Source organism: Oncorhynchus nerka, linkage group LG24 (assembly GCF_034236695.1).
Source record: "Oncorhynchus nerka isolate Pitt River linkage group LG24, Oner_Uvic_2.0, whole genome shotgun sequence".
NCBI classification, from domain to species: domain Eukaryota; kingdom Metazoa; phylum Chordata; class Actinopteri; order Salmoniformes; family Salmonidae; genus Oncorhynchus; species Oncorhynchus nerka.
In genome coordinates this window covers 44,832,931-44,857,684 of record NC_088419.1, presented here as the reverse complement: position 1 = coordinate 44,857,684, position 24,754 = coordinate 44,832,931, and the positions used below count along the sequence as shown (strand labels likewise).

Below are 24,754 nucleotides of genomic sequence, written 5' to 3'. Positions count from 1 at the left end.
TCAGGGAGGTGACAAAGAACCCAATGGTCACTCTGACATGGCTCCAGAGTTAGTCTGTGGAGATGGTAGAATCTTCCAGAAAGACAACCATCTCTGCAGCACTCCACCAATCAGGCCTTTATGGCAGAGTGGCTAGACGGAAGCCACTCCTCAGTAAAAGACACATGACAGCCCACTTGGAGTTCTGAATACTCTCCAAATGCACTTTACATAAGGTTGCAGCTTCTAAGGTGTATGGTTGAGTAACCGGGTGGTAGCCGGCTAGTGACAGTGACTAAGTTCAGGGCAGGGTACTGGGTGGAGGCCGGCTAGTGAAGGCTATTTAACCATCTGCATAGTTTCCTAGGAACGCGAAGCGAGGCGTCCATCTCTGTTGGCGCTGGAAGTCCTTGACCTTGAGATAAAGCTGTATTTCAGTCTTTCTGTCCCAGCTTTGATGCACCTGTACTGACCTTGCGTTCTGGATGATATCAGGGTGAACAGGCCGTGGAGCGGGTGGTTGATGTCCTTAATGATATTTTTGGCCTTCCTGTGAACTGCCTCTCTATGGGCCAGCCCTGTCAGTAGAGGGTGTGGCTTATGTTTAAAGAATAGCTGAGGAAGAGGTGACCATTGGCAGGATAGCTCATGGAAGTGCTACATGTAAGATGGTTTAAAGTACCTTCCTTGAAAACAGAAATCATAACCAAAATAAAATGTCCTGTCTATGTGACTGTGCAAATATTTACTGCATGTGTAAAGGTCTGTGAATTGTATGAGTGTCTTCCTCTCTCCATCTGGATGCAAAGCAGTCAGCCTTAGAGAATGTTGATATGGCTAGCCTAGGCTAGTATCTGGGTAATTCTCTGAAGATAAGGTTTGATCTACAGTATATTCTAACCACAGTCTGCTCTCACGGTCCATTTACTAAATCCAGGATAAGTAGATAAGATATATGAGACTTGTTTTCAGGCCTTAGATTAACTTTCTGCATCAACAGTAATGCGAGGTGTGTGTGTGTGTATGTGTGTGTGTGTGATCAGCATTTGAAGCTCTGGCCTTGCGTTGTGTCCCCTTTTTTGATCTAATTGTAATGTTCCCTCCCTCTCTCTCGGTAGGTGTCCAGCGGCTACCTTGTGGTGGTGTTTGTGTACGTGACCGAGTTCACCGGCAACAAGGTACGCACGTGGACCTCCATGCACGTGCACGCCGCCTTCGCCGCAGGCGTCATGATGGTGGCGATCACGGGCTACCTAGTGCGTACCTGGTGGATCTACCAGATCATCCTCTCCACCTGCACCTCGCCCTTTCTCTTCTTCTGCTGGAAGTTTCCAGAGACACCCTTCTACCTGATGGCTAAGGGGAGGCTCCAGGAGACCCAGGTCCTGTTGGATTCCATAGCCCGCTTCAACGGCCTGGAGCCTGGCCGCCTGAGGGCCGAGGACCTCCTGGAACCCAAGGAGGCTCTGCTGGAGAAGGAGGTGGTACCGGGAAGAGCCCAGCCAGTGGAGCCCGAGAGAAAGCTGAGCATCCTGGACCTGTTTGGGACATGGAGGATGACCTGGAGGACAGTGACAGTGTGGGCAGTGTGGTTCATTGGCAGCTTGGGCTACTACGTCTTCTCCCTGGGCTCCGTCAACCTGGGTGGCAACCAATACATCAACCTCTTCCTGGCTGGTGAGAGGGGGATGGGGGTTGGTTTGTGTGTGCATGTGTACTGTATTTACTATGGGTATGTGTGTTTATTATAGAAAATTGGTCTCAGAGCATTTAGCATTATTCTGACACTCCATTTAGTATGATACATTTGTGTATATAGTGTATGTGGACACACCTTCGAATTAGTGGATTTGGCTATTCCAGCCACACCCGTTGCTGACAGGTGTATAAAATCGAGCACGCCGCAATGCAATCTCCATAGACAAACACTGGCAGTAAAATGGCCTTACTGAAGAACTCAGTGACTTTCAACGTCGCACCTTCATAGGATGCCTAGGCCCCTCAGTTTCAGTGAAGGGAAATCTTAACGCTACAGCAGACATCTGCTAAATATGTGTACGTGACCAATAAAATTTGATTTGAATTTATTTTACGATGACATTCTAGATGATTCTGTGCTTCCAACTTTGTGGGTACAGTTTGGGGAAAGCCCTTTCCTGGTTCACCATGAGAATGCCCCCATGCACAAAGCAAGGTCCATACAGAAATAGTTTGTTGAGATGGAAGAACTTGACTGCCCTGCACAGAGCCCTAACCTCAACCCCACCGAGGGGGTAGCTTTAATAGGGCAGATTGTAGCTTCCATCAATGTAATTGTTTGCATAATTTTCAATCCCCCATAGGGTGTGTGTGTAATATTTTTTTCCCCTTACCCTACCTCCCCTAATTGAAGTCATGTGTCCTCCGAAACATGACCTGCCAAAAAGCGCTTTTTAACACAGAAGCCAGCTGCACCAATGTATCGGAGGAAACACCATTCAACTGATGACCAAGGTCAGCCTGCAGACGCCACAAGGAGTCGCTAGAGTGAGGTGAGCCAAGCATCACTGAGTCACCTCTTCACTGTTGACATTGAGACACCCGCCCGCTTAACCCGGAAACCAGCTGCACGAAACACCATTCAACTGGCGACCAAGGTCAGCCTGCAGGAACCCAGCCCACCACAAGAGAGCCAAGTAAAGCCCCCCCCCTGGCCAAACCAAACAACACTGGGAAAATTGTGCACCACCCTATGGTACTCCCGGTCACAGGCGGGTGTGACACAGCCTAGGATCGAACCCGGGTCTGTAGTAACATCTCAAGCACTGCTATGCAGTGTGCTTAGACCGCTGCACCACTCAGGAGGCCCCTTAAATGTGACTTTCATATGACTGACGGCTTTAGTGAGAGGTCTAATGATTTAATCATTTCTGCCATCCATCAAACACCTTTGGAATTAATTGGAACGCCGACTGCGAGCCAGGACTATCGCACAATAGTAGTGCCCGATCTCACTAATGCTCTTGTGGAACCAAATCCCCCGGGTTACAGGTTGCTGGTTACAATTTGAACAGGTAACTAGTAACTAATGGATTACATTTAGAAAGTAACCTACCCAAACCTAAGGCAAAAACAAAAGGACAGTGGTTGGTCGGGGAAGATGGGTTGGCATATAATGGGAACGTCTAGCACCCCAAGAGTTCGAATGTCATCACGGACAACTTTACCATATTAGCTACTTTTCAACTACTTTTTTGGATGATCTAATTTATCATATGTCTTGGAGGACGTATACAGGGTTCGAAAGGTTACTTTCTAAATGTCATCCGTTAGTTACTAGTTACCTTTCTTGGGCTAGGGGGCAGTTTTCGGAAGTTTGGATGAATGAGGTGACCAAATAAACTGCCTGTTACTCAGGCCCAGAAGCTAGGGTATGCATAACTTTAGATTGGATTTGAAACACTCTAAAGTTTCCAAAACTGTTAAAATAATGTCTGTGAGTATAACAGAATTGATATGGCAGGCGAAAACCCGAGGAAAATCCATCCAGAACCTTTTTTCTTTTCAGCTCACCTCTGATTACGATGGCTGGGAATGGGAATATAAAAGGAAGGCCGCCCAGATTGCAGATACTCGGGCTTCCACTAGATGTCAACAGTCTTTAGAAAGAGTTTCAGGCAAGTTTTTTGAAAAATGAGCTAGAATTTGTAGTTTTTCTAAGTGGCTCCCATTTTGGCTGTAGTGTTTATAGCGCGTTCCGGAGAGGGCACATACTTTGTTATTTATCTCCGGTAATGGTCTCCGGTATTCTCCGTCTTAATTGTTATAGTTTATTTACATAATAGGGTACCTGAGGATTGATTAGGAACGTTGTTTGACTTGTTTAGAAGAAGTTTATTGGTAACTGATGGGATTCATTTTGTATGCATTTTGAACGAGGGAAACCGGTGGATTACTGAGTCAAGCACGCCATTGAAACTTACATTTTGGAATATAAAGAAGGACTTTATCAAACAAAATGACCATTTGTTATGTAGCTGGGACCCTTGTGATTGCAACCAGATGAAGATCTTCAAAGGTAAGTGATTTATTTCATCGCTATTTCTGACTTTCGTGATGCATCTGCTTGGTTGGAAAATGTATGTAATGCTTTTGTGTGCTGGGCGCTGTCCTCAGATAATCGCATGATGTGCTTTCGCCGTAAAGCCTTTTTGAAATTTGACATCGTGGCTGGATTAACAAGAAGTTAAGCTTTTAAATGATGTATGACAATTGTATTTTCATGAATGTTTAATATTACGATTTCTGTCATTTGAATTTGGCGCTCTGCAATTTCACCGGATGTTGTTGAGGTGGGACGGTAGTGTCCCAATGATCCGTAAGAAGGTATTACCTGTCAAATTGTAGTCGGTAATGTAATTTCGATTACCCAAACTCAGTAACGTAATCTGATTACTTTCTTTAACTTTTAGATTACTTTTCCATTGAGGCATTAGAAGAAGACAAAAATTAATATTTTTGAACAACATCTATTGCAGACTAAATCAATGTTAGAGTTTACATAGCTCGCCATAAATGGATGATGCATTTTACTTTATAGGTTGGTTATGTAGGCTTCTTCTAACCCATATGATAGCTTGGGTGTTTAAGTCTATCAAAAGTGTGTTGGGTTTGAGCATGTGTCCGTTAGGCCTATGGAAAAATTTGATTGAGCAATAAAAGCCCCACTCGTGGTCTTACATTAAAACTTGTTTTTGACTGTATGGAGCACAATACCACAGAGGAGTTTAGAAGGGAGGAACTCCATCAAAATTGTATTCCATAGGTTGAGATCCGCACTATGCAGCTGTTGTAAGTATGCATTTTTCACTGGCATCCGTTGTTCGCAAAAACAATGATTGATAGACAGCTTAAACGTAGTACACCAATACAATACAGAACCATAGGCTAAATAAATGGGGCTTATAAGCAGACAATAGAAAGCTCTTACAATATTTGATGATGACATTTCTCTAAAACAGGCTACAGGGTAAATACCTGTATGCACCACCAAGTCAGAACAGTAGGCTAAGTTATGATGGGAAAAGGGAACAAATTATTAGGGTGAGGTACATGGGCTACTAACAGCTTACTACACAACATACACTTAGTATTACTTTCTTAGCTACAGTATACATATCTCCCTGGCATATTACATCATTTACGGTGCAGCATACAAGACATTTTTGGACTCACCTTGTTGTGCTGTGCTCACTCGAACAGGAAGGTTGGCGGGGGTCCTTCTTGTAGGCTCTAGAAAGAGGCCCGAAATCCTGACTTGGAATTCCGAGTTGGATCACCGTTCAAATTGATTTTCCGTAATTTCCCAGTCTGAGTTAGTTTTATCTGAGTTCCCAGTTGCCTTGAACCCACTGACGTCTGTGATTTCCCAGTTCAGAGTTTCCAGTTGTTTTGAACGTGGCAGATGTCATGCTGGATTGACAGCATGGCCAATGTATTCAAATGCGTTACTCCCTTTTGCGTGATATCGAATTGGTAGTTACGATCTTGTTTCATCATTGGAACTACCCTACAAACTCGGCGAAGGTCGAGAGCCAAGCCGCACTACTGCTTCTTGACACACTGCTCACTTAACCCGGAAGCCAGCCACACCAATGTGTCAGAGGAAACACTGTCGAACTGACGACCGTAGTCGATCGACCAGCCCGTCACAAGGAGTCGCTAGAGCACAAGGAGACATGGACATCCCGGCTGGCCAAACCCTCCCCTAACTCAGACGACGCTGGGCCAATTGTGCGCCATCCCATGGGTCTCCCGGTCACGGCCGGCTGTGACAGCCTGGCATTGGCGCTTTAGCACTCATTGTTGAATTTCCAACTTGTTGTGTAATGTTTATGTTCAATGGCCGATGAGCACCGATACGTTTTATCTATAATTTCTCTTCATATGATAAGGATTTGCCAGTAAATTACCGCCTTAATGCGTGATGATGACTGCTTGTCTAGATTGCTAGCTAAGATTTTGAAAGTATGATGTTGACATGATCAGTCCAATCAAAGCTAGGGTAGATATAACATGATTTGACGTCATTTTATATTTTGGCCAATGACCTACGGGCACTTCTAATGTAAGTCTATGGCAGTACCCAAGGGGATTGAATTTTCGAGCTCTACCCATAGACTTTGCGGTGACGTAGTGTCCCCATGACCGACAGAAAACTGAGCCAATCACGGCACAACTAGGGAACATTACCAACCCCTACGCTTCGTATTTTCCACTGGCTCTCCCACCACCACAGAAAGCATTGAGCTAGGCTGTAACACCTACATTTTGGAGCTGCCTTACTCAAGAAAGCGAAAAAGAGACCATGTTTGTATGCTGCTTTATTAACTCAATTATTATTATTTTTACATTGTTTGCAAACTGATATGTGACACGTATTAACCTGTTGCGACGAGCAATCCCGTATCCGGGATCGTAATTATAGCCTCAAGCTCATTACCATAACGCAACGTTAACTATTCATGAAAATCGCAAATGAAATAAATATATTGGCTCTCAAGCTTAGCCTTTTGTTAACAACACTGTCATCTCAGATTTTAAAGATATGCTTTTCAACCATAGCAAAACAAGCATTTGTGTAAGAGTATTGATAGCTAGCATAGCATTAAGCCTAGCATTCAGCAGGCAACATTTTCACAAAAACAAGAAAAGCATTCAAATAAAATAATTTACCTTTGAAGAACTTCGGATGTTTTCAATGAGGAGACTCTCAGTTAGATAGCAAATGTTCAGTTTTTCCAAAAATATTATTTGTGTAGGAGAAATCGCTCCGTTTTGTTCATCACGTTTGGCTGAGAAAACCCCCAGAAAATTCAGTCATCAAAACGGCAAACTTTTTTCCAAATTAACTCCATAATATTGACAGAAACATGGCAAACGTTGTTTAGAATCAATCCTCAAGGTGTTTTTCACATATCTATTCGATGATAAGTCATTCGTGGCAGTTTGGTTTCTTCTCTGAATCACATGGAAAATTACATGCAGGTGGAGATTACGCACCAATTTCGACGGAGGACACCAGGCGGACACCTGGTAAATGTAGTCTCTTATGGTCAATCTTCCAATGATATGCCTACAAATACGTCACAATGCTGCAGACACCTTGGGGAAACGACAGAAAGTGTAGGCTCGTTCCTGGCGCATTCACAGCCATATAAGGAGACATTGGAACACAGCGCCTCAAATCTGGCTCACGTCCTGTTTGAAGTTTCATCTTGGTTTCGCCTGTAGCATTAGGTCTGTGGCACTCACAGACAATATCTTTGCAGTTTTGGAAACGTCATAGTGTTTTCTTTCCAAAGCTGTCAATTATATGCATAGTCGAGCATCTTTTCGTGACAAAATATCTTGTTTAAAACGGGAACGTTTTTCATCCAAAAATTAAATACTGCCCCCAGAGGTTCAAGAGGTTAATGCCAAAATAACAAGCAAAATAGGAATACTTTTTTGAGAGTTGCCTGGATGTGACAACCATCCATTTTTTTGCGACGGTCCCTGCACACAGTAGAAGCAACATGGTAATTTTTTCACCTCTTTTGTACTGACATTTTCAGGAAGGGGTTTACAAGAGGAACCTGGAAGTACTTCGAAGCCAGTCAGGGCAAAGGTGCCCCAGTTGGTGTGGGTGGCACATTGAAGAGGAGGGCCGACCTGTCAGCCAAGGAGTTGATATCCCCATGGCATTGTCCCTGTATCAAGCTCTGAGTGAGGGACAATCACAGGTGAAATTGTTTTACATTCAGGAGCAAGCTATGGAGGATGCAGTGAAAGAAATGCTAGCTGACCTTCCAGCCGTACCGTCCACAATGAGGCTCCACCTGGGAAAATTCTCTACCGCGACGTCAGCTGCATGCGTTCTGCAACAGAGAATCTGGTGTGATTGCCAAAAAACAAAGTGCTTCAACTTTAATCCCACAGATGACGACACAGAAGACCACACAGAAGACCCCACACACAGCACACCAGAACAAGTGTAGTGGGGATATGGTGTGCCCTGGTGTGCGACCACACCATCTACCCAGGGATCAAACCAAGAGGTGAAAAAGACCCTCTGCCAGGTGAAATGTATGCATAGAGTGGGTGAACCGTCCTTCAACGGCCGGAAAAAAACGATCTCCTTTGGTATCACTTTGACGATGTGCCGACTCTCATTCCTGACCCCACATGGCCATCGCAAGTGAGGAATGGGATACTCTGGCCAGCCACTAAAAATCTGAACATTATAACGTCAGCTTTCTATAATATTGATCAGTTCATGACTATTTTTGATATGCTCTTTCATTTTAATGCCAGGTTGTCGGACTACTGTAAAATGACTATTTTTTATGTTTGTCCATTGAATATTTGATCAGATCCAGCTTGTGGTCTTGTTGACATGTTTATTTTTTCATCATTCCTACCCATCCTGTTGATCCTTCTTCGAAAAGATATATAAAATATTATTAAACAACATTCCCGTGGTCCTGTAAATTTGTCACATTTTATTTGATGGTTTTTTGATGGTTATGATGGTTTATTACCTGTTTATGACCTGTTTTTCTTAAATACATAACAGAAAACGATAAAGGGTTCATTTTTTAAAAGTGTTGATGCCTAAATTCTGGTATGACCCACTTACCAACAATGCAGTTTTGAGAAAAATATAATACAAATAAAACAAATAATTAAAGAGCAGCAATAAAATAACAATAGTGAGGCTATATACAGGGGGTACCTGTACAGAGTCAATGTGCGGGGGCACTGGTTAGTTGAGGTAATTGAGGTAGTATGTAGAGTTATTAAAGTGCCTCTGCATTGATAATTGATAACAGAGTAGGAGCAGCGCAAAAGACGGGGGGATGCAATGCAAATTGTCCAGGTAGCCATTAGATGTTCAGGAGTCTTATGGCTTGGGGTTAGAAGCTGTTTAGAAGCCTCTTGGACCTAGACCTTGCGCTCTGGTACCGCTTGCCGTGCGGTAGCAGAGAGAGCGGTCTTTGACTAGGGTGGCTAGAGTCTTTGACAATTTTTAGAGCTTTCCTCTGACACCACCTGGTATAGAGGTCCTGGATGGCAGGAAGCTTGGCCCCAGCGATGTACTGAGCAGTACGCACTACCCTCTGTAGTGCCTTGCGGTCAGAGGCCGAGAAATTGCCATACCAGGCAGTGATGCAACCAGTGATGCTCTCGATGTTGCAGCTGTAGAACCTTTTGAGGATCTCAGGACCCATGCCAAATCTTTTTAGTTTCCGGAGGGAGAATAGGCTTTGTTGTGCCCTCTTCACAACTGTCTTGGTGTGTTTGGACCATTCTAGTTTGTTGTTGATGTGGACACCAAGGAATTTGAAGCTCTCAACCTGCTCCACTACAGCCCCGTCGATGAGAATGGGGGCGTGCTCGGTCCTCCTTTTCCTGTAGTCCACAATCATCTCCTTATTCTTGGTTACGCCACCCGGCCAGGTCTCTGACCTCCTCCCTATAGACTGTCTCGTCATTGTCGGTGATCAGGCCTACCACTGTTGTGTCGTCTGCAAACTTAATGATGGTGTTGGAGTCGTGCCTGGCCATGCAGTCGTGGGTGAACAGGGAGTACAGGAGGGGACTGAGCACGCACCCCTGTGGAGCTCCAGCGTTGAGGATCAGCGTGGCAGATGTGTTGCTACCTACCCTCACCACCTGGGGTGGCTCGTCAGGAAGTCCAGGATCCAGTTGCAGAGGGAGGTGTTTAGTCCCAGGATCCTTAGCTTGGTGATGAGCTTTGAGGGTACTATGGTGTTGAACGCTGAGCTGTAGTCAATGAATAGCATTCTCACATAAGTGTTCCTTATTTACTTTTCTGCTCTTTTGCACACCAGTATCTCTACCTGCACATGACCATCTGATCATTTGTCACTCCAGTGTTAATCTGCTAAATTGTAATTATTCGCCTACCTCCTCATGCCTTTTGCACACAATGTATATAGACTCTTTAAAAAAATGGTGTTATTGACTTGTTTATTGTTTACTCCATGTGTAACTCTGTGTTGCTGTCTGTTCATTCTGCTATGCTTTATCTTGGCCAGGTCGCAGTTGTAAATGAGAACTTGTTCTCAACTAGCCTACCTGGTCAAATAAAGGGAAAATAATAATAATAATTTAAAAAAATAACAGCCACAGCTGGCCCAGTACCAGATGTCACCACACATAATGTCCCCACACATAATGTCCCCATGCCAGCAATGCCTGCTGCCTTGCCCTGACATGTTCTGTGATTGGCTGTTTCTAGGTGCAGTGGAGTTCCCTTCCTACCTGATTGGTTGTTATGCGATGGACCGGGTGGGCAGGAAGAGGACATGTGCCCCAGCTCTGCTGCTGGCTGGAACGGCCTGCATGCTCATCATTGTGGTGCCAAATGTATGTACAACCAGTCACGTATGTTTGTGTGTGAGCTAAAACGAAATCAAAGGATATGATCCACCCAGAAAACATGATCCCATTGGCCCAATGTGGGCAAGATGTACAGGGGATAGCAAACACAAAGCCTACACTAAGCCCACAGCAACCAAACACAGGGTAGCCTACACCAGTCCAACATAGGCTAGCTGACACCAGCCCAACATGGGCCAGGCCACACCGAGCCCTGCACAGGCTAACCCACACTAAGCCCAGCTACTTCATAATGTAGAGGCAGAGGCTCATTACAATATTTTGGGCCGTGTTTTGCATATACACCAATTCATGTTGTTAAGTTAAAAAAGATTACAATATAAATTGCTGACATCATAGAAACCATTGAGAGTTCGGAACTTTAAAGCCAAATATCTGAATAATATTTTTTCAGATAGAACCTTCTAGTTTAAAGTTCACAAAATTATATTTGTTCAACCATTACTGAGAGTGTTGTTCTAGTTAACCTCTTCAAAAAATCGCGCAACATTTCAGCGCCCTGCTACTCATGCCAGGAATATAGTACGTTCATATGGTTAGAATGTGTGGATAGGAAACCCTCGGACGTTTTTAAAACTGGTTAAATCACGACTGTGGCTATTACATAACGTGCGTTACATCGGAAAGCGCAGGAAAACCTGATCACAGAAAATGGAAATAAATATCCTTGCGCCACTTCAAGCATTTGTTAACAGTGAGCCGAATTAGATAAGACCGAGCATTCAACTCCCACAGCATCCCCGTGTTGTCGAGAGTCTTGTGAATTTAATCATCTTTGATTCTTGGTTGAACCGAAAGAGGGGCACCGCTTACCTCCGGTCTCCGCCCAGATCATTCCGGAAGAGCTCTCTCCTGAAATTTTTTCCAAGACGACAGCTAATGATATTTACATCGCCTACGGATGATTTTTATCGCTTATTAACGTTTACTAATACCTAAAGTAGCATTACAAACGTATTTCGAAGTGTTTTGTGAAAGTTTATCGTCTACTTTTTGAATTTTAAAAAATGACGTTACGTTGTGAAATCGCTGTTTTTTTCGTTTATCACACAGTCTACATATAACGATATCTTGGCTTTATATGGCCCGATTTAATCGAAATAAAGACCCAATAGTGTTTATGGGACATCTAGGAGTGCCAACAAAGAAGATGGTGAAAGGTAATGACTGTTTTCTATTTTATTGTGCGGTTTGTGTAACGCCGAAATGCTAATTATTTTGTTTACGTCCCCTGCTGTACTTTTCTGTTGTAGTGTATTGGTGCATGCTATCAGATAATAGCTTCTCATGCTGTCGCCGAAAAGCATTTTAAAAATCGGACTTGTTGCCTGGATTCACAACGAGTGTAGCTTTAATTTGATACCCTGCATGTGTATTTTAATGAACTTTTGAGTTTTAACTAATACTATTAGCATTTAGCGTAGCGCATTTGCATTTCCAGAGCTCTAGTTGGGACGCAAGCGTCCCAAGTAGAGGCAACAGGTTAAAATGTTCTGTTGTGTGGAATCACAATCTTTTTGTTATGCATATTACCATTGATAAAGTCTGTAAAATTACTTAGATAACTGCATGTGACATATGAGAAACATTTAAGTTTCTCTGGCTTCTAATATGTACTGGATATTTTATTTCTGATGCTCCGTACCCATGACTGCGTAAATTCTCTAAGTATCTCACAGGGAATTTGTGACTTCGCATGTCAAAATCTTTTTAGATACATACCTGTAGTTAAATGCCAAAATATGATATATTCCAATGTCACTGAGCAAGAAAGAAACAACCAAAAAAATAGCCACTCCAATATTGAAACATGATTTTGTCATGAGTTCAGTACCATTTGCTTGATTTTTGCAGACCCACGAATATGGTGTATCAAATTTAGCTAGCTAATGTTAGCATGCTAGCAACTAGTCAGCATAGGCTGCTACATGATAATCAGCTCACGTTAGCTAGCTAGCTAGCATTAGCTAGCCCACCTAGCTAGCTGCAGTCCAATGGGAACCGATACAACCTTGCTGGCTACGTCGCTAGCTAGATGACCATTGGTGAAAGTGAGGTCCCTATGAGATTCAAGCCTTTAATAAGTGCCGTGTAGGAATAGCAAAAAATATACTGGTTGATGATCTAGCTTAGCTATGACAGTTACCAGTGTGCATGCACAAATGCATGACAACACATTGTATCAAAGACAAGAAGGCATGCAGAATGGACTGCATCTTTGGGACTGGACTGCCCCGTCTAGCTAGCTAACAAAGGGTTACAAAACGCTGGTACACAGATGCATAGCTCATATAATTATATATTTTTTTATAGTCCATGACAATATGTGTTGCAAAGACAATACCTGCATCAAATACAGTGCCTTGCGAAAGTATTCGGCCCCCTTGAACTTTGCGACCTTTTGCCACATTTCAGGCTTCAAACATAAAGATATAAAACTGTATTTTTTGTGAAGAATCAACAACAAGTGGGACACAATCATGAAGTGGAACGACATTTATTGGATATTTCAAACTTTTTTAACAAATCAAAAACGGAAAAATTGGGCGTGCAAAATTATTCAGCCCCTTTACTTTCAATGCAGCAAACTCTCTCCAGAAGTTCAGTGAGGATCTCTGAATGATCCAATGTTGACCTAAATGACTAATGATGATAAATACAATCCACCTGTGTGTAATCAAGTCTCCGTATAAATGCACCTGCACTGTGATAGTCTCAGAGGTCCGTTAAAAGCGCAGAGAGCATCATGAAGAACAAGGAACACACCAGGCAGGTCCGAGATACTGTTGTGAAGAAGTTTAAAGCCGGATTTGGATACAAAAGATTTCCCAAGCTTTATACATCCCAAGGAGCACTGTGCAAGCGATAATATTGAAATGGAAAGAGTATCAGACCACTGCAAATCTACCAAGACCTGGCCGTCCCTCTAAACTTTCAGCTCATACAAGGAGAAGACTGATCAGAGATGCAGCCAAGAGGCCCATGATCACTCTGGATGAACTGCAGATATCTACAGCTGAGGTGGGAGACTCTGTCCATAGGACAACAATCAGTCGTATATTGCACAAATCTGGCCTTTATGGAAGAGTGGCAAGAAGAAAGCCATTTCTTAAAAATATCCATAAAAAGTGTTGTTTAAAGTTTGCCACAAGCCACCTGGGAGACACACCAAACATGTGGAAGAAGGTGCTGTGGTCAGCAAAAGCAACACAGCTCATCACCCTGAACACCCCATCCCCACTGTCAAACATGGTGGTGGCAGCATCATGGTTTGGGCCTGCTTTTCTTCAGCAGGGACAGGGAAGATGGTTAAAATTGATGGGAAGATGGATGGAGCCAAATACAGGACCATTCTGGAAGAAAACCTGATGGAGTCTGCAAAAGACCTGAGACTGGGACGGAGATTTGTCTTCCAACAAGACAATGATCCAAAACATAAAGCAAAATCTACGGAAATGGTTCAAAAATAAACATATCCAGGTGTTAGAATGGCCAAGTCAAAGTCCAGACCTGAATCCAATCGAGAATCTGTGGAAAGAACTGAAAACTGCTGTTCACAAATGCTCTCCATCCAACCTCACTGAGCTTGAGCTGTTTTGCAAGGAGGAATGGGAAAAAATATATATAAAACTGATAGAGACATACCCCAAGCGACTTACAGCTGTAATCGCAGCAAAAGGTGGCGCTACAAAGTATTAACTTAAGGGGGCTGAATAATTTTGCACGCCCAATTTTTCAGTTTTTGAACTGTTAAAAAAGTTTGAAATATCCAATAAATGTCGTTCCACTTCATGATTGTGTCCCACCTGTTGTTGATTCTTCACAAAAAAATACAGTTTTATATCTTTATGTTTGAAGCCCGAAATGTGGCAAAAGGTCGCAAAGTTCAAGGGGGCCGAATACTTTCGCAAGGCACTGTATATCTCATTGCTTTGTATGCTAGTGCAAACAAATCTCTAGGTGTGTTTTTTTTGCATAGAAAAGGTGAAGGGGGACACATTTATGATAGCTTGTGTGACCGACAATGAAAACCTCAGTGACTACAACATGTCCTCGTATACCCATATGTGACCGACTGGTGTTTTTTAGATTTGATAAAAGTAGAGACTCAGAGATAGAAAATGCTATATCATACACTGCAGTTGCGGAACAATGGGAAAGTAATTCTGCTTTGAAAGTTGATTAACTTGGAACCTCACCTTTGAGAAAATGGCGTTTGAATGTTTTGGTACACCTACTGGAGAGCTCTTCTTTGTCTACACTCATTCAGCATCGTTCACAACTTCTTAAGCTTTAGGTCTACAGTAGCCTCAACAGCACTCTATAGGGTAGCACCATGGTGTAGCCGGAGGACAGCTGGCTTCCGTACTCTTCTGGGTACATTGACTTCAATACAAAACCTAGGAGGCTCATGGTTCTCACCCCCTTCTTACACAGCAATTATGACAACTTCCGGAGGACGTCCTCCAGCCTATCAGAGCTCCTGCAGCATGAACTGACATGTTGTCCACCCAATCAAAGGATCAGAGAATAAATCTAGAACTGAAAGCATAAGCTACAGCTAGCTATCATTGCAGTGTATAGCATGTGGTGAGTTGTTGACTCAAAGAGAGAGAAAGACCATTTTTGAACAGTTTTTAACAAATTAATGTCTTCCAAAATGGAGACGCAGGAGAAATAGAGTGTAATTTTTTCAGTTTCACTTTCTTAGCTTGCAAATGCAGCTAGCTGGTTTAGCCTACTGAAACACCTTGCTCTAACAGACGGATGCTATGTTAAATAGCTGACTATGACTTTCCAACACAACACTGGAACTCTTTCAAGTCAAGGTAAGCTTTTGGTATTACTAAGTTATAGCCACCTGGGCCCCGCCGGTGTAAATGTTTACTCACTACACACTAACATTACTGTATGATTGTAACGGGTTTACTCACGCATTAGTTTGAGTTAGCTACGCTGACTATGGCGTTACTTTAGCTAATATGGTGACAACGATGTAAGCTGTTTGTAGAGGTTTGGCTTGGAAAGTTTTTTTTCACCTGGTCACATGCAGTGGATTTTTTCCACAAGTGAAGGGAAGAGAAGGAATGCAAAGTGGCTGTTATGAGAGAGAACTCCGTTTACACCTGATCATAGGTGTATTCATGCCGCCGATTCTGTTGAAAATCGTTTCTTAAACGGAAGGAAACGGAACAAAACGGGGATTTACCTGAATTTGTCCAATATAAATTCTCATTTGCAACTGTTAGATGCAGGCAAGAGTGTAATATGAATGAGTCATCTAATATTCTGTAATAGAAAAAAGGCCATCCTCATGAAAAAAATAATCGTCCTCCCTCATCTTAAACACACTTCGTAAATTGAATCTGGAGTGCCAGAGTGTGCTCTGGGCATTTGTAAACTCAGAGCGTTGTCAGATTGTCTGTTGGTAAATTCAGAGTGTTTCGCTCTCAGAGCATTCAGAGCACAAACTGGACGCCCTGGGCCAAGGAGTAGGGTTCATCCGAGCGTTCTGTCCTCACAGCAGTCACAACCCAAGCTAACTAGCTAACGTTGGATAGCTTACTAGCTCCTTCCAGACACAAATTAGAGAACAGAGATGGTTAGGCTGCTTTTATGCTATCCAGAGCATTGGTGACTGGAACTGTGCTGCTGGCAACAATTTAATTACGCTTTTTTTGCCAAAGTTTTCTGACACTGGCCATATTCAATGGGTGTTGAGCGTTTGTAAATTTGTCAGTAATTCAGTGCCTTGCAAAAGTATTCATCCCCCTTGGCGTTTTTCCTATTTTGTTGCATTACAACCTGTAATTTAAATTGATTTTTTTTTCAGATTTCATGTAATGGACATACACAAAATAGTCAAAATTGGTGAAGTGAAATGAATAAAATTACAAACAAAAAAAATGGAAAAGTGGTGCATGCATTCACCCCCTAAATACGATCTGGTGCCACCAATTACCTTCAGAAGTCACATAATTTGTTAAATGAAGTCCACCTGTGAGCAATCTAAGTGTCATATGAACTCAGTATATATACACCTGTTCTGAAAGGCCCCAGAGTCTGCAACACCACTAAGCAAGGGGCAGCACGAAGACCAAGGAGCTCTCCAAACAGGTCAGGGACAAAGTTGTGGAACAGTTTTTTTTTATTTTTTGAATTTTACCTTTATTTAACCAGGCAAGTCAGTTAAGAACAAATTCTTATTTTCAATGACGGCCTGGGAACAGTGGGTTAACTGCCTGTTCAGGGGCAGAATGACAGATTTGTACTTTGTCAGCTCGGGGGTTTGAACTCGCAACCTTCCGGTTACTAGTCCAACGCTCTAACCACTAGGCTACGCTGCCGCCCCTGTGGAACAGTACATATTAGGGTTGGGTTATAAAACAATATCTGAATCTTTGATCGTCCCACGGAGCACCATTAAATCCATTATAAAAAAATGGAAATGATATGGCACCACATCAATCCTGCCATGAGAGGGCCGCCCACCAAAACTCATGGACCAGGCAAGGAGGGCATATTAATCAGCGAGGGAACAAAGAGACCAAGGATAACCCTGAAGGAGCTGTAAAGCTCCATAGTGGACATTGGAGTATCTGTCCATAGGACCACTTTAAGCCGTACACTCCAAAGAGCTGGGCTTTATGGAAGAGTGGACAGAAAAAAGCCATTGCTGAAAGAGGCAAACGCGTTTGGTTTTTGCCAAAAGGCATGTGGGAGACTCCTTAACCTCTTGCTTCTACTCGGGACGCTTGCGTCCCAACTAGAGCTCTGGAAATGCAAATGCGCTACGCTAAATGCTAATAGTATTAGTTAAAACTCAAAAGTTCATTAAAATACACATGCAGGGTATCGAATTAAAGCTACACTCGTTGTGAATCCAGGCAACAAGTCAGATTTTTAAAATGCTTTTCGGCGAAAGCATGAGAAGCTATTATCTGATAGCATGTAACACCCCAAAAGACCCGCAGGGGACGTAAACAAAATAATTAGCATTTCGGCGTTACACAAACCGCACAATAAAATAGAAAACATTCATTACCTTTCACCATCTTCTTTGTTGGCACTCCTAGATGTCCCATAAACACTATTTGGGTCTTTATTTCGATTAAATCGGTCCATATAAAGCCTAGATATCGTTATATGTAGACTGTGTGATAAACGAAAAAAACATTGTTTCAAAACGTAACGTCATTTTTTAAAATTCAAAAAGTCGACGATAAACTTTCACAAAACACTTCGAAATACGTTTGTAATGCAACTTTAGGTATTAGTAAACGTTAATAAGCGATAAAATTCATCAGGAGGCGATGTAAAGATCATTAGCTGTCCGTCTGGAAAAATGTCCGGCTAGAAACTCAACGAAAATATCCGGTCCTAGACCTGAGGAGATACGGTGCCCTGCATGTGTTTGACCAAGAAAAAACTCGAAGGGAAATGACAAGACTCTAGACACCGTGTGGAAGCTGTAGGTACTGCAACCTCAGTCAATTAATTGTGGTTCACCTTTATCAATGGGTTCAAGTAGCGCATGGATATATTTTCCCATTTTCAGTGATCAGTTTTTCCTGTGCTTTTCGATGTAAATGCCGTTCTGGTAAAGCCACAGCAGTGATTTAACCAGTTTTATAAACGTCTGAGTGTTTTCTATCCACACAGACTAAGCAAATGCATATACTATATTCCTGGCATGAGTAGCAGGGCGCTGAAATGTTGCGCGATTTTTAACAGAATGTTCAAAAAAGTAGAGGGTCGACTTAAGAGGTTAAACATATGGAAGAAGGTACTCTGGTCAGATGAGACTAAAATTGAGATGATTGACCATTGTCAATCTCCCGGATTGGCGAGCGGAGTTTGCACTAATGCAGTAGAATGAGTCCACTTACCCGGCGCACCAGATGAAATAAATCAAGTGCCTCTAATGTCATTCCATAAGAAGAAAAATAAACGCAACATGTAAAGTGTTGGTTCCATGGTAGTATTGACTTCCGGGTTGGAGCGAGCGGTCGCATCTGCACTCGGTCCGCAGGTAGTATTACATTTCATTACATGTACAACGGTTTGATTTGTCTAATCTTAGCAATCTCTTCTTAGCTAGCTACATAGCCGTCTTTGTATCATAGATAATTGCGTAATTATCGTATTTCGTCGTCCTAACGCAGTCTACACTGCCCTGCAGCTAGCCAGCTAGCTAACGTCCACCGTTAGCTAGTCCACCGTCTACCGATTAGCAGCACAACTATTACACTCAACTGAACGACTTGATTAGTGTAGTGTTAGCTAGCTACATAGTTGTCTTTGCTGTCTTCGTACCCAAGATAATTGTGTAGTTTAGAGTGTGTAGCTGTCGTCCTTAACATAGGAGACTCTGCTAGCTAGCCAACAGCTAGCCAACGTCTACCGAACAGAACTTCTGCACTCAACATTCCGGTCGCATTTCGCTTCGCTCCACAGGTAGTATCACATTTTTCATTTCATTACAGTACAACGGCTTGATTTGTTTGATCGTAGCTAGCTACATAGCTAGCTACATAGCCGTCTTTGTATCAAAGATAATTGTGTAGTCTAGAGCGATTTCCTAGGTTAGCTAGCCAGCTATTGTCGTTCTTTTAACGCAACGTAACGTAATCAACACTGCTAGCTAGCCAGCTAGCCCCGAATAGCAGCACAGTAGAAACTATTACACTCAACGGAACGACTTGATTAGTGTAGTGTCAACAACGCAGCCAATGCCAGCTAGCCTACATAGTCAACAACGCAGCCTCTGCCAGCTAGCCTACTTCAGCAGTACTGTATCATTTTAATCATTTTAGTCAATAAGATTCTTGCTACGTAAGCTTAACTTTCTGAACACTCGTGACGTGTAGTCCACTTGTCATTCCAATCTCCTTTGCATTAGCGTAGCCTCTTGTGTAGCCTGTCAACTATGTGTCTGTCTATCCCTGTTCTCTCCTCTCTGCACAGACCATACAAACGCTCCACACCGCGTGGCCGCGGCCACCCTAATCTGGTGGTCCCAGCGCGCACGACCCACGTGGAGTTCCAGGTCTCCGGTAGCCTCTGGAACTGCCGATCTGCGGCCAACAAGGCAGAGTTCATCTCAGCCTATGCCTCCCTCCAGTCCCTCGACTTCTTGGCACTGACGGAAACATGGATCACCACAGACAACACTGCTACTCCTACTGCTCTCTCTTCGTCTGCCCACGTGTTCTCGCACACCCCGAGAGCTTCTGGTCAGCGGGGTGGTGGCACCGGGATCCTCATCTCTCCCAAGTGGTCATTCTCTCTTTCTCCCTTACCCATCTGTCTATCGCCTCCTTTGAATTCCATGCTGTCACAGTTACCAGCCCTTTCAAGCTTAACATCCTTATCATTTATCGCCCTCCAGGTTCCCTCGGAGAGTTCATCAATGAGCTTGATGCCTTGATAAGCTCCTTTCCTGAGGACGGCTCACCTCTCACAGTTCTGGGCGACTTTAACCTCCCCCGCCTACCTTTGACTCATTCCTCTCTGCCTCCTTCTTTCCACTCCTCTCCTCTTTTGACCTCACCCTCTCACCTTCCCCCTACTCACAAGGCAGGAAATACGCTCGACCTCATCTTTACTAGATGCTGTTCTTCCACTAACCTCGTTGCAACTCCCCTCCAAGTCTCCGACCACTACCTTGTATCCTTTTCCCTCTCGCTCTCATCCAACACTTCCCACACTGCCCCTACTGGATGGTATCGCGCCGTCCCAACCTTCGCTCTCTCTCCCCCGCTACTCTCTCCTCTTCCATCCTATCATCTCTTCCCTCTGCTCAAACCTTCTCCAACCTATCTCCTGATTCTGCCTCCTCAACCCTCCTCTCCTCCCTTTCTGCATCCTTTGACTCTCTATGTCCCCTATCCTCCAGGCCGGCTCGGTCCTCCCCTCCCGCTCCGTGGCTCGACAACTCATTGCGAGCTCACAGAACAGGGCTCCGGGCAGCCGAGCGGAAATGGAGGAAAACTCGCCTCCCTGCGGACCTGGCATCCTTTCACTCCCTCCTCTCTACATTTTCCTCTTCTCTCTCTGCTGCTAAAGCCACTTTCTACCACTCTAAATTCCAAGCATCTGCCTCTAACCCTAGGAAGCTCTTTGCAACCTTCTCCTCCCTCCTGAATCCTCCTCCCCCTCCCCCTCCTCCCTCTCTGCAGATGACTTCGTCAACCATTTTGAAAAGAAGGTCGACGACATCCGATCCTCGTTTGCTAAGTCAAACGACACCGCTGGTTCTGCTCACACTGCCCTACCCTGTGCTCTGACCTCTTTCTCCCCTCTCTCTCCAGATGAAATCTCGCGTCTTGTGACGGCCGGCCGCCCAACAACCTGCCCGCTTGACCCTATCCCCTCCTCTCTTCTCCAGACCATTTCCGGAGACCTTTTCCCTTACCTCACCTCGCTCATCAACTCATCCCTGACCGCTGGCTACGTCCCTTCCGTCTTCAAGAGAGCGAGAGTTGCACCCCTTCTGAAAAAACCTACACTCGATCCCTCCGATGTCAACAACTACAGACCAGTATCCCTTCTTTCTTTTCTCTCCAAAACTCTTGAACGTGCCGTCCTTGGCCAGCTCTCCCGCTATCTCTCTCAGAATGACCTTCTTGATCCAAATCAGTCAGGTTTCAAGACTAGTCATTCAACTGAGACTGCTCTTCTCTGTATCACGGAGGCGCTCCGCACTGCTAAAGCTAACTCTCTCTCCTCTGCTCTCATCCTTCTAGACCTATCGGCTGCCTTCGATACTGTGAACCATCAGATCCTCCTCTCCACCCTCTCCGAGTTGGGCATCTCCGGCGCGGCCCACGCTTGGATTGCGTCCTACCTGACAGGTCGCTCCTACCAGGTGGCGTGGCGAGAATCCGTCTCCACACCACGTGCTCTCACCACTGGTGTCCCCCAGGGCTCTGTTCTAGGCCCTCTCCTATTCTCGCTATACACCAAGTCACTTGGCTCTGTCATAACCTCACATGGTCTCTCCTATCATTGCTATGCAGACGACACACAATTAATCTTCTCCTTTCCCCCTTCTGATGACCAGGTGGCGAATCGCATCTCTGCATGTCTGGCAGACATATCCGTGTGGATGACGGATCACCACCTCAAGCTGAACCTCGGCAAGACGGAGCTGCTCTTCCTCCCGGGGAAGGACTGCCCGTTCCATGATCTCGCCATCACGGTTGACAACTCCATTGTGTCCTCCTCCCAGAGCGCTAAGAACCTTGGCGTGATCCTGGACAACACCCTGTCGTTCTCAACTAACATCAAGGCGGTGGCCCGTTCCTGTAGGTTCATGCTCTACAACATCCGCAGAGTACGACCCTGCCTCACACAGGAAGCGGCGCAGGTCCTAATCCAGGCACTTGTCATCTCCCGTCTGGATTACTGCAACTCGCTGTTGGCTGGGCTCCTGCCTGTGCCATTAAACCCCTACAACTCATCCAGAACGCCGCAGCCCGTCTGGTGTTCAACCTTCCCAAGTTCTCTCACGTCACCCCGCTCCTCCGCTCCCTCCACTGGCTTCCAGTTGAAGCTCGCATCCGCTACAAGACCATGGTGCTTGCCTACGGAGCTGTGAGGGGAACGGCACCTCAGTACCTCCAGGCTCTGATCAGGCCCTACACCCAAACAAGGGCACTGCGTTCATCCACCTCTGGCCTGCTCGCCTCCCTACCACTGAGGAAGTACAGTTCCCGCTCAGCCCAGTCAAAACTGTTCGCTGCTCTGGCCCCCCAATGGTGGAACAAACTCCCTCACGACGCCAGGACAGCGGAGTCAATCACCACCTTCCGGAGACACCTGAAACCCCACCTCTTTAAGGAATACCTAGGATAGGATAAAGTAATCCCTCTCACCCCCCCTCCCCCTGAAAAGATTTAGATGCACTACTGTTCCACTGGAGGTCATAAGGTGAATGCACCAATTTGTAAGTCGCTCTGGATAAGAGCGTCTGCTAAATGACTTAAATGTAATGTTAAATGATGTTGCCCTCTTTGAGTACAGCGAGCACCATCCCCCGCTCTCTGCTTCTACAACCAGACTACTGTGGGCAGAGTGAGGTTGTAAATTCCTAAGGAAGACCCTGCCTCATGGACACACAGTTAAAGAGAGTAGTTTTCATGGAGACAAAGGAAATCCTTCCACCACACAGAACGTGAGGTTCGAACAAATTTCATGTTCCAGAGAAAGTGTAAAAGATCGGTGAAGAATCCAGCTACGAACTGGTGCGTTTGTCACAACTTGGGAAGCTCAAGAGAGACGGTGTGACCACATTACCATAACGCTGTTTATATAATAGCCTCAGATATAAACCTCATATCTAATTGTTGTATAAGATGAATGACTGAGGATGATACTGTTTTAATAATGGTGTAATATGATTGTGGACTGTTTAATGAAGAAAAATACAATTCCCTTTTGATTTGAACTAAATCAGAGGACCGCCCCTGAGCCCAGTTAGGGTCAGACATCCTGGGATAGCTCTTTTCTGCCATTCCGAATAAAGCCCAAATTTGAGAAATTATCAGTAGACCAAGTTTTTCTCCATTAGGAGGGGGACTAAAGGTTGCAGACCACTGCTGAATCTTTCTACCAGACCATGTGGTTAAACTCTTAGACTATCGATACCGACAGAATGAGAACAAGTCTTTGATACTAATTACTGGTCTGCAGCTAGGAATTCGGCATCATTGAACGCGAAGAACGACAACCGCCGAAACATGCATTCTATAACGAATGTCACTCTGAACAATCCCCTCTAACCACAACCCCTCAGACAATTCTGCAAAATAAATTAACTTTTCACCAGCGATCAAGACGACACACTGAGCGTAAATATATATATTGATTGCAATTGTTCCCGACTGAGTGAGCGCTCATGTGTAAGGATTAGCATTTCAATTGTTATAATTATTAACTCTGTAGTGACTTCTTAGTCGACTACCCTATTGCCCCTTTGTCTAACAAGCTGCCATGCCGGTTCAGCCCACTAGGGCACATTCTATCATTTCATGTAATCATATTTACTGTTTTTTAATGCATTTCTTTGAATTACTTAGTCAGTAATAAATAAATTATTTAAGACAATTGATGTATGGATGACTCATAGTGAAGAATGGGTTCGTGCAGATAACCAACAATTTATGACGTTTGGAATGAGACTAACATGAGGTAAAATAAATAAATAATGAACCTCTTGCGTCCCCCCGACACGCAGGCGTCCCATCTAGACATCTGGAAATGCAAATGCGCTACGCTAAATGCTAATAGCACTCGTTAAAACTCAAACGTTCATTAAAACACACATGCAGGGTAGTGAATTAAAGCTACACTCGTTGTGAATCCAGCCAACAAGTCAGATTTTTAAATTGTTTTCGGCGAAAGCATGAGAAGCTATTATCTGATAGCATGCAACACCCCAAAAGACCCGCAGGGGACGTAAACAAAATAATTAGCATAGTCGGTGCTACACAAAACGCACAAATAAAATATAAAACATTCATTACCTTTGACAATCTTCTTTGTTGGCACTCCTAGATGTCCCATAAACATCACTATTGGGTCTTTTTTTCGATTAAATCGGTCCATATATAGCCTAGATATCGATCTATGAAGACTGTGTGATCAAGGAAAAAAACAGCGTTTTATAACAACGTCATTTTTTTAAATTAAAAAAGTCGACGATAAACTTTCACAAAACACTTCGAAATACTTTTGTAATGCAACTTTAGGTATTAGTAAACGTTAATAATCGATCAAATTGATCACGAGGCGATGTATATTCTATAGCTGTACGTCTTGAAATAATGTCCGGGTAAATCTCAACCAAAATATCCGGAAGAAATGGGCTGTCTCTTGTCCGTTTGACCAAGAAACAAATCCTAGGCAAATGACAATACTGTTGACATCGTGTGGAAGCTGTCGGTATTGCAACCTCGGCCCCATGTAATGTGGTTTCTATTCAACAATACGTTCAAGTGGCGCATTGATATATTTTCCCTTTTCCAGTGATCAGATTTTCCCGCGCTTTTCGATGAAACGTACGTTCTGTTATAGTCACAGCCGTGATTTAACCAGTTTTAGAAACGTCTGAGTGTTTTCTATCCACACATACTAATCATATGCATATACTATATTCCTGGCATGAGTAGCAGGGTGCTGAAATGTTGAGCGATTTTTAACAGAATGTTCGAAAAAGTAGGGGGTAGGATCAACAGGTTAATCAGAAGACTATTGATCAGATATGAAAATATCTGAAAGGTTATATTGGGAAATTATAACTTTGTAATCTGAATACTTTCCTTGG

At 43.9% G+C, this 24,754-nt stretch overlaps 1 protein-coding gene across 1 annotated transcript in view; it reads left to right on the top strand.

Annotated features, from left to right (window-relative positions):
• The window catches only part of slc22a16 (solute carrier family 22 member 16), a 76,059-nt gene that overhangs the window by 29,876 nt on the left and 21,429 nt on the right, over positions 1-24,754 (top strand). Inside the window, exons 4-5 of the mRNA XM_029631923.2 lie at positions 1,098-1,656; positions 10,265-10,392. Of these exons, the coding sequence (XP_029487783.1) occupies positions 1,098-1,656; positions 10,265-10,392 (687 nt within the window). The remainder of the gene's footprint in view (positions 1-1,097; positions 1,657-10,264; positions 10,393-24,754) is intronic.